The sequence below is a fragment of the Apis cerana genome, linkage group LG11, assembly GCF_029169275.1.
Source record: "Apis cerana isolate GH-2021 linkage group LG11, AcerK_1.0, whole genome shotgun sequence".
NCBI classification, from domain to species: domain Eukaryota; kingdom Metazoa; phylum Arthropoda; class Insecta; order Hymenoptera; family Apidae; genus Apis; species Apis cerana.
In genome coordinates, this window is record NC_083862.1 from 4,841,129 (window position 1) to 4,855,023 (window position 13,895).

The window sequence follows — 13,895 nt, forward strand, 5'->3', positions numbered from 1 at the left end:
TATCATGTATTAAATTTATACATATGTAACATAAATACTAACTAAATTATTAATTAAAAATTAAATATGTAATTATAAATTTATATTTAAAACTTTGTATATTTACAGGAATTAAGAAACCTAATCATCGAAAACGCTTGAAAGCGGAAATAGATAATTTAAATATAGGAGATGGTTTACCAGAGCATATTCCTGGTTCATTAGAAGAATGGCTTAGACTTCTACGACTCGAAGAATATCTTGGAGCTCTTCATCAACAGGGTATGCGTTCAGTTGAAGATGTAACAACTCTCACTTGGGAAGATCTCGAAGATATTGGTATTGTGCGTCTCGGCCATCAAAAAAAATTATTATTGGCAATTAAAAGAGTTAAAGATATTCGCGCTGGTAAACGTATACAGCCTCTTGATCTTGCACGATTACCACCACATCCTGGACAAACACAGGTAAATTAACAACAAAACGATTAAAAAAAATAATTAAAATATTTAATTAACATAAAAAGAATTATGAACTTTGAGAAAATAAATAAAAGAGAGAGCTCATAGTGTTTGTTAAATTAAAAAATTTTTTTTTAGTCAGCATATAGCTTAAAAATAAAATTAAATATTATAAGTCATATATGTTGTGATACAAATCTTATTCAAATTTTATTCAAATTATTAGAATAAAATTGCATTTATAACTATTATAAATAATATATACAACTATTATGTTTTTACACACGAAATTTTCTAAAATTATTAAATATATTTTAAAATATTTTAAAAAAGATTTTAATTTTACAAGTCAAAAAGTTAATATACAAAATTTTTAGTTAAAGCTTATTTATTGAATTATAAACAGCTGAAATTTATAAGATAATAGAGAAAACATTTCGTCATATCAACGTCTTGCTCTATCTTTGTTTTATTTAATCCAAACGCGAATTAAATTGCTTGTAAGTTAATAATAAATTTCAACCAATATTTTTATATATTAACTTTTATTTTAATCTCTAAAATTAAATTTTGTTTATGTTCCATATTATATATATATACACTAACAATCTTGTATATACTCTCCTTGTATATGTTTTCTAAATAAATTTTATAATTCAATATATGTTCACATAAAACGATAATTATGGTCCATAATTCTAAAAATATTAATTTTGATACCCAAATCGATCAAAAAGATAGATTACTAAACATTTTAGTAAAATATTTCTCAATGTTTTTCAAATCGTTTTTTTTATTAATTATTTTAATCTTAGTATTCCATTTTAATTTTCAGGATGTAGTTATTCAACGAGGAGGTCCTGACTTGCCATCTCCTGATGAGGATTGTTCCTCACCTGTTTTGAGATCTTTCCAGAGAGGAGGAAGTGATACGACATCTGGAGCTACATGGAGAAGTATGTATGCAGCTTTACCAGCAGATTATAATATTGTTGGTCGAACTGGTTCACGAGGAAAATCTTTAGAAAGTTTAGAGGATGCACCTCTTGGATATCCTCCATCACCAGCACCTTCTGCACATCCACAACCAATTGAATGGCGTCCACGTAGTTTTGAAGATGGCGATCTAACTCCTACAAATGATACTTCTGTAGTGGATGCAGGTGGAGGAACTCTTCCACGACCAAGACATTGTCTTGTTCGTCCACGACCAGTAGCAAAGGTATAAAATATCATTTTAATGTTATATATTATATATATGTTATATATATTAATTTTATATGTACAAAATGAATGTATAGAATGTATAGAATGTAATTCATAATTCAATTGAAAAAAAAGTAACTCTTAAAAGTAAATAATTAAAAATTATTAAATGAAATGAAACTTTAGATTCTATTTATTTTTAAAAAATTTATTTGAATTTAAGATTAAAAAAAAAACATTCATAATAAATGTTTACAAAAATTATAAAATAATTTTTAATTTACAAATTTATAAAAATTTTAATATGTAATCTTTGATATTGAATGACATAATAAACATTGTTTCTTTTCTTTATTAACATAAATATTTTTGCTGCAATTTTAAGTTTTATATTAATTATGCATATTAATTAGTAATTTTTATTTATGTTTATCTATTAACATTTAAGTTTTGAAAATTGCTCAGAAAAATTTATTTATTATTTTAATTAATGGATTCCAAATAATATAAATCATGCACTATTCAAAAAATTAGAAACTCAAAACACATCATTAAAAATTTACATTTGTAATTAGATACAAAAAAACATAGTTATGTCATATTACAAGATAATTAAGTATCATATTACAACAAGTTTTAGCAATTTTGTATTTTTTAATAAAATAAATAAAATATCTTTTTTTAGATCTTATAAATTAATATCATATAGACATCATTTATAAATATTTATAAATATTAATTTGATGAAGTATCATAATCGTAATTGCACATGTAATTCCATAGTAATTCCATATACTTACATATTTATATATTTTTACATATTTTTATATAAATTATATAATTATATAAAATATAATTATATAAAATATTTATTTTTATATATTTATATTGTATTTATTAAAAATGTTTATTCAAAAATATTCAAAATAATTATAATTTTCAAAATTTTTCATAATTATTTCTAATTCTTAAAAATAATGAAAAATTATACATTTTATTCATTTAAAAATTCATTTTATTTAATTAAATTATTAATTTTATAAAATAATATCTGTTATTTATAATATATTTATATATTATATATAATTGTATTGTTCTTTAATTATAGGTCACTGCAACTCCAGGACAATTTAAGTCATTACCAAGAGATTTCGATAACAAATATCAATTGACTTATGGACTTGAAAGTAGTCCACATCTTCCAAAACGTTGTCCTCCATCTCCTCCAAGACGTCAAAGTTCCAGAGATAATGCTTCTGGTGTAGGTGTTGGAGGATCAGGAATTGGCGATGTTGTGATAGATTGCAGCGGACCAGTTCCAACTGCTTCTTGCGAGGAACATCATATACATCATCATCAACATCATCATTTAATTCATCATCCTTCTCCTCCACCACCCGCACCCGCACCAGTGCCATCAACTCCGCCACAGATAAATCGACCACCTTCTTCTATGTCTCGTTCTTGGGGTAGCGTCAGCGTCAATGTTAATGAAGAACATGAATTAATAGCTTCTCTTGCATTGCAGCATCGTAATGGTTCTGATGCCAGTTTTAAGGTAATTTAATTTATTTTGTAATTTTTTCTATAATTTTAATAACTTAAAATTTTACAATGAACTTTGATAATAAAATTACTTTTAAATTTTATATAATATATGAATATTTAAAAACTTAAAGATTAAAGAAATTAAATTTTTATTATAAAAAATTCATGTATTAATAATATTATAGGATATTTTTTGGAAGATTAACTAAAGATCAAAATAAAGATAAAATTTACAAAAATACCGGTTAAAACTTATTTATTAAATTATAAACATTTTAAATTTGCATTTCATGAAATAGAGCAATATTATGACAGAGATAAAAAAAATTTTCTCATATTATTTTTTCGCTTATTATTTCGCTCATATTATTTTTTCTTTTAATGAAAATTTTATTTGCTTATAATTTGAAAAATAAATCTTTTAAAGATGTTCCATAAATATATAGTGAATATAAAAAGTCTTGGTCAATTTAAATAAAACTGTTTAAATATATAATTTGTTATATATAATATATAAATAAACCATCAAGTATAATCACTGACAGTTAATATTCAACTATAAATATTAACTCAAATTTAAGTAACTCATTATATCTATAACCTAAATGTCAAGCTATTATAAACAATAATATTAATATAATAATATTCTCGATACTCATCCTCTGTCTATATGGGCGCCGTTTCAACTTGACTATTGAATGGCCTGACTCCCGGCGATATTAATTATAACGTTCAAATTTTTCGTAAAAGATTCAAATCTTCACATTTTTTTAAAACAAAAAAATATAACTCAAACAGGAATTTTCAACTCGATAAAGTATATAAAGATATAATCAAACCAAGAATATAATAAAAAGATTTCCATATCCATTCACCAGCACCTCTTCAATGTATTGTACTGTATGGATATTGCGTAACGCCATCAAGATTTTGAGGCCAATTAACTATTGTTAAATCTAAATAAACAATAATAACAACAGATCAGCCATTAATGATATAATAGAACAACTTCATGCACTCAGCACAGAATTCGTAGCTCGTATTATTAAAAGAGCTACTGTCATTTTAGACCGATATGATATAGGCTTTTATTTTATAATTATGATTAAATTTTGCTCAAATGAATCTAGAAAATAAACTCATTGTTTCTATACAAATATATATATTCTTTGATTAAAATATGCAAAACATATATAATATATAAAATAATAGTAGCATATTAAAATATGCTATTTGCATTGAAATTAAAATTAAAATTAAAAATCCACAATTTAATAAATCTCTAAATCATAATATTATATATGTAGGATAATCGGTAACATATTAATAATTAACATCAATATATTTAAAGATATTATCAGTAAAAATAATCTTTTAAATTTGAATATTATTCAATAATTATATATAATGGATCGAAAAAATAAGGAAGAAATTTTATAAAGAAGAAAAAAATTTGTTAAATTTATTAATAAATTTAGAAGATTAATATAAAACTCAAGGTTTTATATTTATTATGTAAATTTTTGAAAGAAACTAATGTCTATAATCCAAGGAATCATTTATAAATATTGAGATTGAAAAACTTCAAAAAATAATTCAAGAAATGAAGATGAATCTATAATAAATGAATAATTTGAAAAACTAAGTATCATAGATAAATATAGTAAATATTACAACTGAACTTAAAGATTATCTTCAAATTAACATATAATTTTTTACAGATTATTGAATATTCTAATTAAAATGCAAAATAATAATTAAAATAATTTATAAAAAATATTTCATAAATGAAGTTATGATAATAGAAAGAAATAAGTGCAATTTGCGAAAAAGTACATTAATGAAATATTGAAATCATGTCATATTTACTAATGTGAGTAAATATAATATATTTATTTGGATGAACAAAGTATGATGGAAAAAATATTAAGTACAGAAAAAAAATTTGTCAATTGTAAAGCATAGAGAATATCATAGTTTAATCAATCATATTTTGGGATTGTATGAATGGTATCATAAATCATAAATATTATATTGATATTCTAAAAAATCATTTTCAAGTTATTGAAAAAATAGAATTATGAAACAATTACATATTCTTGCAAGATGGTTTAATAAATATAATGCTTATAATATAATAATGAATCCTGTATAATGTCGCATTACTATTATTTAAAAATCTCATCAGATGTAAATCTATTTGTGAAGTTATATCGAAGAAAAAATTTATCCTATTCGAAATAAAATTTAAAAAATATATTTTTAAAAAATGGAATAAAATTAAAATATATAGTATATATTTTAGTATATATTTTAAATTAAAATATATAATTCTTAATTCTAAATTAAAAAATGTACAGATATTTATTATATATTTATTATATTTTTTCCAATTTTTGAAAATTTAATATTTTATAAAATATTTTATATAATATTATAAAAAATATAAATATAAATAATTTTTCATATGATTTAAAGACTTTTAATAATGTGTATATTATAGTTTTTTTTATAATAAATAAAGTTCTATAATGTTTTAATATAAATTAACGATTGTTTAACAACTACGAATATTTTTTATATTCATTATATTAATATTCTGTTTCATTCATTTAGAAACTAAATATGAATTATAATTAAATGGATTTATTTAAATATTATGTTTATTAAATAAAAAATTATATATAGCTCTATAATATTATATTTTCTAATCTATAATCTATAATATTATATTTTTTCTTATTCTTATTATATTGATATATTAATAATTAATTTACATATAAATTATATATACAATATGTTTGTTTTATTTAAAAATAGATAAATATTTTTAGATAAAAATATAAAAAATAATGTTTAGCAAAGTTATTTGATATGAAGGGATACTTAATATGAATATGATATAAATATTGTTTTAAATATTATTTTATTTTAGTGAAAAAATATGAAAAATTTTGAAGTCAAGTTAATGTTTTTAAATGACATGTTATATTTTTTATTTTTTATATATGAAATGACTATATGAAACATAAGAAGAATTTAATGAATTTTTAATGAATTTCGTTTAATGATATGATCTAAAATTATCAATAAATTAGAATAATACGTGTTTTTACTTTTTGTCTTTAACTGAATATTGCTTCAATGTATCTTTAAAATTATTTTATTATCGTTCAGAAACGTTTAATAGTAAACATACAGAATTATCTAAAGAGTTTGTCTAGAAAGTTTTTCATATATGATTTCAAAAAATGACAATTTTTAAATAATATATTTTTGTAAATATGTTTTTTGTTTTAGTATATTATAAAATATCAATATATATATATATATGGATATATGGATATATATATATATGGATGTTCATAAAAATGTGGGATATCTTTGAAGCGTGGATTCGACACATCAAAACGATAAAAAAAATTCACATGCACATATGCCCGACAAGGCTTAATTAATTATAAGCATTTTAAATTTATATTAGAAAAAGTGAGATCGAATGAAAAAGAAATACCATATTGCAATATCGCTTGTGCAACGAAATCCCTCAATGAAAGTAAATACACTAATATTTTTTTATATATAATTGATTATTTCGAGTGAATTTCAGTATATAGTAATATATAATGTACATATTGTGTAACTCTTTATTTAACAAAAACTTATCTCGAATAATTTTTAATAAATTCCAGAATATTAACACATACACCATTTTATTTAAATCTATATATAAATCATTTTATGGTACAAACATATTATTCAATCCATAAATCCATAGCTGAATTATTATACAATACTTAATCTGCTTAGTTACCGAAATTTATAATAAATTAAGACATATTACTATAAGATTTCAAATTGGAAAGGTTGAATGTATTTTTTTATATATAATCTATTCTCACATGTATAAGAAAGTCACTGATAATATTTGAATTATAAATCATAAATCATAATTTGAAATTCATAAATCAATTGAAGCATTAGAAGAAAAATCTTTATTTCTTTCATTTGAATTCAATGTTTGTTATTCAAATATTAAACAGAAAAAAATAATAATCGAAATTCAATATTTTAATTATATTATAATTATTTATTTTAATTATATCATGTTAATGCCATGTTAATGTGTATAAATCTTATATCCACTAAAAAATCATAAGTATTGCATTTCTTTTTGTTATGATATTATTCTATATTAGATATTTTGTTTTATTTACTATTCACTATTAACTATTAATTTCTTAAATTCTGAATAAAATTATTTTGATTATTAATTATTATTGTATTTAATTTTATATGAAAATTATTTAATTAAAACTATATTTTAAACAAATATGTATTATTTTATCAAACTGTGAACATGACTCTGCGATATATGTTATTGAAATAGCGTTGTAAACAATTGAATGCTAATCGTATTAGAAAAAGAGATTTGATAAAAATAAAAAATGAAATAGTAATATTCGAAATCGAATATTATATTCGTATGTATTAAATATAATAGAAAAGTTTAGATCAATAATTTTTCCGTTGCTAAGATAGTGTTTTTTTGTTTTGGCTTCAATTCGTTCGTAACATTCATATAACGTCTATTAGAAATAAAAAAAAATTAGTAAATTTATAATATTTAATCGAGTATAAAAAAAGCAATTGCAATATATACATTTTTTATAGATATGTGCTATTAATTTGTAATATTGATTCATAAGTGATAAATGATATCCAAATTAATTATTATTTTTTTTTGCAGATTAAGAAATATTGAATGTAAATGAAATAAAGGTAAAGATTTCTCAGTAATTTGATTGAATTTGAAATTCAAATTGATTCAAGTATCATTACTATTTTCTTATACATATGAAAATAATTAAAAAAGCAATTGTGCATAAAAAACACATTCATTTTCTAATTCGAAATCTTATAGAAATGTACTTTCATTTGTTTCTATGGATTTTGATAAGTACAGCAGATTGAATGAAATATAATGATTTTAAATGAAATATTATATAATCATCGTTCTAAATATTGTGGAATTTGTTATATATATACTTGTTCAAAGTAATTTTCTTAAATAATAAGATAAATTTTAATTTGTATAATTAAAATTTTTTTAAATAATATAAAAATATTGCATAGTTACATTTATGTTATTATGCATAATTACATTATATTATATTACATTTATGTACATTGTATATTATCTTACATTGAAATTCATTTGAAATAATCAAGTGTATATAAAAAATTATCAGTGTATTTATTTTCATCGAAGGACTCCGCTACGTAAATGATATTGCAATATAGTATTGTCATTGCGCACCTGAGCGTTCTCATTCTTTTGCTGTCTTACATTATATAATACAAACTTAAAATACTTGTTATATATATCTTGTTGCAAATATAAATAAGTTTTAACAGACTTATATGTATATGAATTTTTTTCATCGTTTTAATATCTAAAATTCACCCTTCAAAAATATCACATATTTTTATGAATACTCGTATATAAATGATATAAATCCAAAATTTTGTCACTAAGAGATTTAATAGAATTTTCACTAAGAAATTTAATAATATGATTGTTTTAGTTAATTAAAAAATAATTAGTTAATTAAAAATAGTAAATTTAATAATATGTTTGTTTTTAGTTCTTTGCAAGTGCAAAGAATTGAAACCTCATATTGATGCCAATGATATTTATATAAGTAATGATCGCACATCTATAATTCAGTAATATCGAAAATTTTTTGCAAATAATTTGAAAATTAAAATCGATGCAAAAAAAAATATATAAAAAAAATTTACAAAATGTTTTTTATGATGATATATATTTTACATAGATTAATTAACTTATTGTAAAAAATTCCAAAAAATTTCAATTTATAAAAATTATGAAAAAAAAATTATATATTTTATACCTATAACAAATATTTTGAAATCAAATATAAAAATATATATTTCTTTAATTAGCTTCATTTAAAGAACTAAAAATAGATAAATAAACAATTCATAATTGTTATATAGTTATTTTATTTTACTTATAATAAGAAAAACTAAATAAAATAGAAATAATTAAATATATATATATATGTTTAGTGCATATATATTTTTTATTCAAAGCTTAGCTTTAGAAATAATATGTAATATTAGGATGTTCCATAAGTTTCTTTCATACTATGCTGAGCAATGACTTTAACTGGTTATTTTTATATGAACATGCAACCATTCATGGCAGAGTCATCCTAAAGCTCTTTTAAAGTACGTTTCATTGGTGACACAGTTTTTAAAAATTTTTTTCTATACCGTTCAATATGAATAACCAAAAGAAGCATTTGCGGCATGGTTTATGCTTAATTGCTTTAAAAAAGGTGATAGAGCAAATGATACTGTAAAATGATACAGATTTGTACCATTTGCGGAAGTGGTGTTACAACTGTTATGATTATTCGCAATTGGTTTAAGAGATTTAGAGCTGGCAATTTTGAAAAATGAAGGCCGTAGCTCAGCAGCGACGAATATGAACCTTATCAAGACCATGCTCGTTGAAAATCCGCGATATACTATGCATGAGATAATAAATGCCACTAATATTCCCAAGACAACGATACATAACCTGATCAGAATGGGATATGTCAATCAAAATTTGATTCCACATCTATTGACGGAGACTAGCCTTATGAACCGCATCTACGTGCGATTTTCTTCTCGAATGATATGAAAAAGATTCTTTTTTAAAGAGGCTTGTCACTGGAGACGAAACTTGGATTTTGTATCAAATTGTGATTTTCAACTATCGCGAAGCCTGAACTTCGCCTAAAGAAAATTCTTTTGTTCATTTGGGATTGGAAAATATATTCTACTATGAGCTCTTTTTTCAATCATGTGAAATAATCAATTTTGCAAAATATTATAGTTAGCTTAATAAATTGAAAGAAGCCATAGCAGAAAAATTAACGAACCGACGAAGTCATCACACAAGATAATGCAAAACCACATGTTGCGTTGTCTATAAGAGAAAAACTGTTGCAGTTTGATTGAGACATTCTACCGCATTCTCTTCATATCTTGCTCTATCTGACTATTACTTATTTTTGTCATTAAAAGATTCTCTTCATGATAAACAGTTCCAATTCGTAATCGAAATAAAAATACACTTCGAATACTTTATTAAATAAATCCCAACAATTTTGGAAAAAAGGAATAACGAGGCTTTCTGAGAGATGGAAGAAAATGATAGAGCAGAACGCTTCATATATAACGCAATCAATCTTAAACAACAAATATTCATTTTTTTCGTATCGAAAAAAAGAAAGAAACTTATAGAATATCCTAATATAATATTTTTATATACATGATTACAATATTTTATGAAACGATTTTATCAATGCGTTTAAATAGTTAATTTTCTAAATAGTTAAAATCTTTGTAAAAAATGTTTTACAAATTGAATAAAATTTTCTTATAAAATATTTTGTCTAACTTTTTTTATTTTCGAAAAAATAAAAAATTAATTCTTATTTATACAAAATGTATAAAATAAAAGCTTTAGAGAATATATTTTATTTTATAATTTTTTTCTTGAAACAAAAAATGTAATAATCAAAAAATTATTATTTTATAACTATTGAAAATTTTAATGAAATTTTATTTAATAAAAGTTTTATTATCACTAATAAATACAATTAACGTTTAAAATTAATGCTAATATCAATTAAAATTATCTAAAGTAATATCAATTCAATGAAAACATCTTTATACATATAAGATAAATGTATTCATAGAACAATTTTAATTGGATCGACTTAAAGACCAAAATAAAAAAATATATAAGATATAAAAAAAGATACACAAAAGATATAGAAAAAGAAAATGTTAGTTAAACTTATTTATTAAATAAAAACAATTTAAATTTATTATGTTAAATTTTAGCAATTTTTAAATTTTTTGAATTAATTTTATTATTTTTTTTAATGTTATATTATTCATTATTTCTATATTATCAAAATTTATTTCAGCTTTCAATTTAAATATATATATATATATATTTTTATTATTATTTTGAACATTTAATTGTCTTAAATATTTAAAAAATATTAATTGAATTTTTTTATTTTTGTTTTAATGTTTTGAAATATTTTTATTTTAATATAAGTAATATAAAAATTAGAATGATAAAAACTTACTATAATTTTTTTGTACAATCATTATATTATACAATTGTATTAATATCAAATATATATTTTTTCAGTCGAGTTCCAGTACAGAATCAGATTCATTACCATTTGCAAATGAGAATGCTGGAACGATAAAACAAAGAGCAGCACGCGCACAAGAATATACAAGTGGTAATACTGGCAATAATTTGCAAAGTCATGGAATAAGCCATCATACTGGCAGTGAACCAGCTGATGTTTTGAATGACATTGGGAATATGCTTGCAAATCTTACTGATGAACTTGATGCTATGCTTGAAGAAGAAAAGCGTCAAGGCTTAAATTCATAATTACTATCTTCATTTGTATCCTTTCTTTCTTTTTTTCTCTATTTTTTTGTTTTGATTAATTAGTGCTATCATAAAGAACGCAATTTCTAATAACAAAAATCGATATGAAAATATAGATTTTTCACGCTATGACATATAATATTGTAGATCATGAGCGCATACAATTCGCAAGATTAAATAAATAAATGTCACATATGAACTCAGATTAGTTTGAAATTTTGCATTTTAAGATGATAAAATATTTGACATTGAATGAATGTTAAACTACATTTTATTGTATTAGTTTACAATATAAGTTATATTACACAAATAATAATTCCTGTTATAATTATATGTATAGGTTAATGTAGTGGATTGTATTCTTCCACATTATAATTTTAATTCTTTATTCATTCCTTTATTCTTTTCATATAGAACAAAATTTCTTATTTTTTTTATCAAAATATCATGAGCATTCTTTGAAGTTTTCAGAGATATTTGAATATTATACAATTTTCATAATTTTTAAATTTCTTCAATATATTTATTTCATGTGTTCTTTTAATTCTTTGTAATTTATATACTAATATCACAGATTATTATTCATTTTACATTATATATATATTTTTAATCTTATATTTTTAAAAAAGTTATAAAATTAAAAGTTTTTAAAAGAAAATGTGTTATATATGTTAACAAATAAGAACCATTTTAAATAAATACAATAAAAACTTATGCCTTATAATAAGAAGACTGTAAAAGATATTAATGTAATCCAATTCACAATAATTCACATTTTACTTTGTATATTTTAGATTCACATAGCATAAAGACTGATTCTTTTTCTCTGGAAACTTCATTGTTATCAATATATGTACATTCCAATTAGTATATTTCCTTTTCCACTTCCGTCCTTTGCTAAAACGATAGCATATTAGATTGGGACCTTCATAACTGTTGGAACTGTTAGACATTTTGAGATTAGTATGATACATAGAAAGAAACTTCTGTAGTCCTTCTCCACAATAAAATAATTCTTCCATTAACATAAAAAAAAAAATTATTGAGTCAAGTTGTTTTGATGATAAAGCATAATTATATCTTTGACTATATTATGGTACAATTTCTATAAGAGTTTATGATAGTTTGTATGAAAAAATTTACATCTTCCATTATTTGAACTTGAAAAAAAGTTCTCATAAGACTGAGAACAAATCAACATGAACATTTGACTGCCAATTAAAATTCAAGATTATACAATTTAATACAGAATCATATGCACTATATGCCAATTAATATTTTATATTTATTATCTGTACTAATATAGTGATGTATGTAATTCACTATTGTTATATGGTGCACAAAACATGATGGAATATCCACGTGTATCAAATCAAAGTCATATTAAAATTTTGTCGATAAAAAGTGTTCAAGATTTTTCAAAATTTAAATATACTGATAAGTATACTGATATGTACTGAGACTTATGTATAAAATTTCATGTAAGAATTTTCATATATAGTATGAGTTACGCAGTTAGATCAAATTATATTTTATGTTTGATTAGATATAAAAAAAACTTGTAATTTTTAATAAAAATCAAATTCAATTATATATAATAATAAAAATGTAATTATTTTATTGCTATTAAAAAACATGCAAATAAAATTATAATATATATATTATAATAAATATATATTAAAGATGTAATATAGCTATAATTGTAGAATAGCTGTTACATATTTTAGAAATAATTAGTTATAAAATTCTTCAAATATTAAATGTCATTTGATATATGCAATTTGTCTTAATGTTATTTCTTTCATTTAATCGTATTTTTTCAATTATTTTAAAGTATAATTTATTTGCAGATTATTTTAATTATTAATTAAAACAGATTTACTAACTATAATTGATTAAATACAATTCTATTATTTTTATATTTAATTAAGATAGATACATAATAGCATCTGATATAATTATGCATCAAGTTTACTTTTCATTCTTGTATATGAATAAGTTTCGGAATTATTTCTTAAACTTAAAATTTAAATTTAAACTTTCTTAAACATTAAACAATAATAATCATAAATTATTAGTATCTATCTTCAATATTATGGATTAATATATTTTTAAGCAATTCACAGATGATATATTTGATATATATTGATACATTTATATCTTCAAGTGTTTATATAGTATTATAATAAATTGGAAAT

At 21.2% G+C, this 13,895-nt stretch overlaps 1 protein-coding gene across 8 annotated transcripts in view; it reads left to right on the forward strand.

Annotated features, from left to right (window-relative positions):
- LOC107994552 (caskin-1) overlaps window positions 1-12,027 on the forward strand; it is a 95,532-nt gene extending 83,505 nt beyond the window's left edge. For 5 of the 8 annotated variants that reach the window (XM_062081475.1, XM_062081473.1, XM_062081471.1 and 2 more), the window contains 4 exons: window positions 109-446; window positions 1,276-1,662; window positions 2,755-3,204; window positions 11,443-12,027. In XM_062081475.1, coding sequence (XP_061937459.1) covers window positions 109-446; window positions 1,276-1,662; window positions 2,755-3,204; window positions 11,443-11,697 — 1,430 coding nt within the window. In that variant the 3' untranslated portion in view covers window positions 11,698-12,027. The remainder of the gene's footprint in view (window positions 1-108; window positions 447-1,275; window positions 1,663-2,754; window positions 3,205-11,442) is intronic. The other 3 variants (XM_062081477.1, XM_062081476.1, XM_062081470.1) reach the window with 1 other exon arrangement.
- The last annotated feature ends 1,868 nt before the right edge of the window (window positions 12,028-13,895 follow it).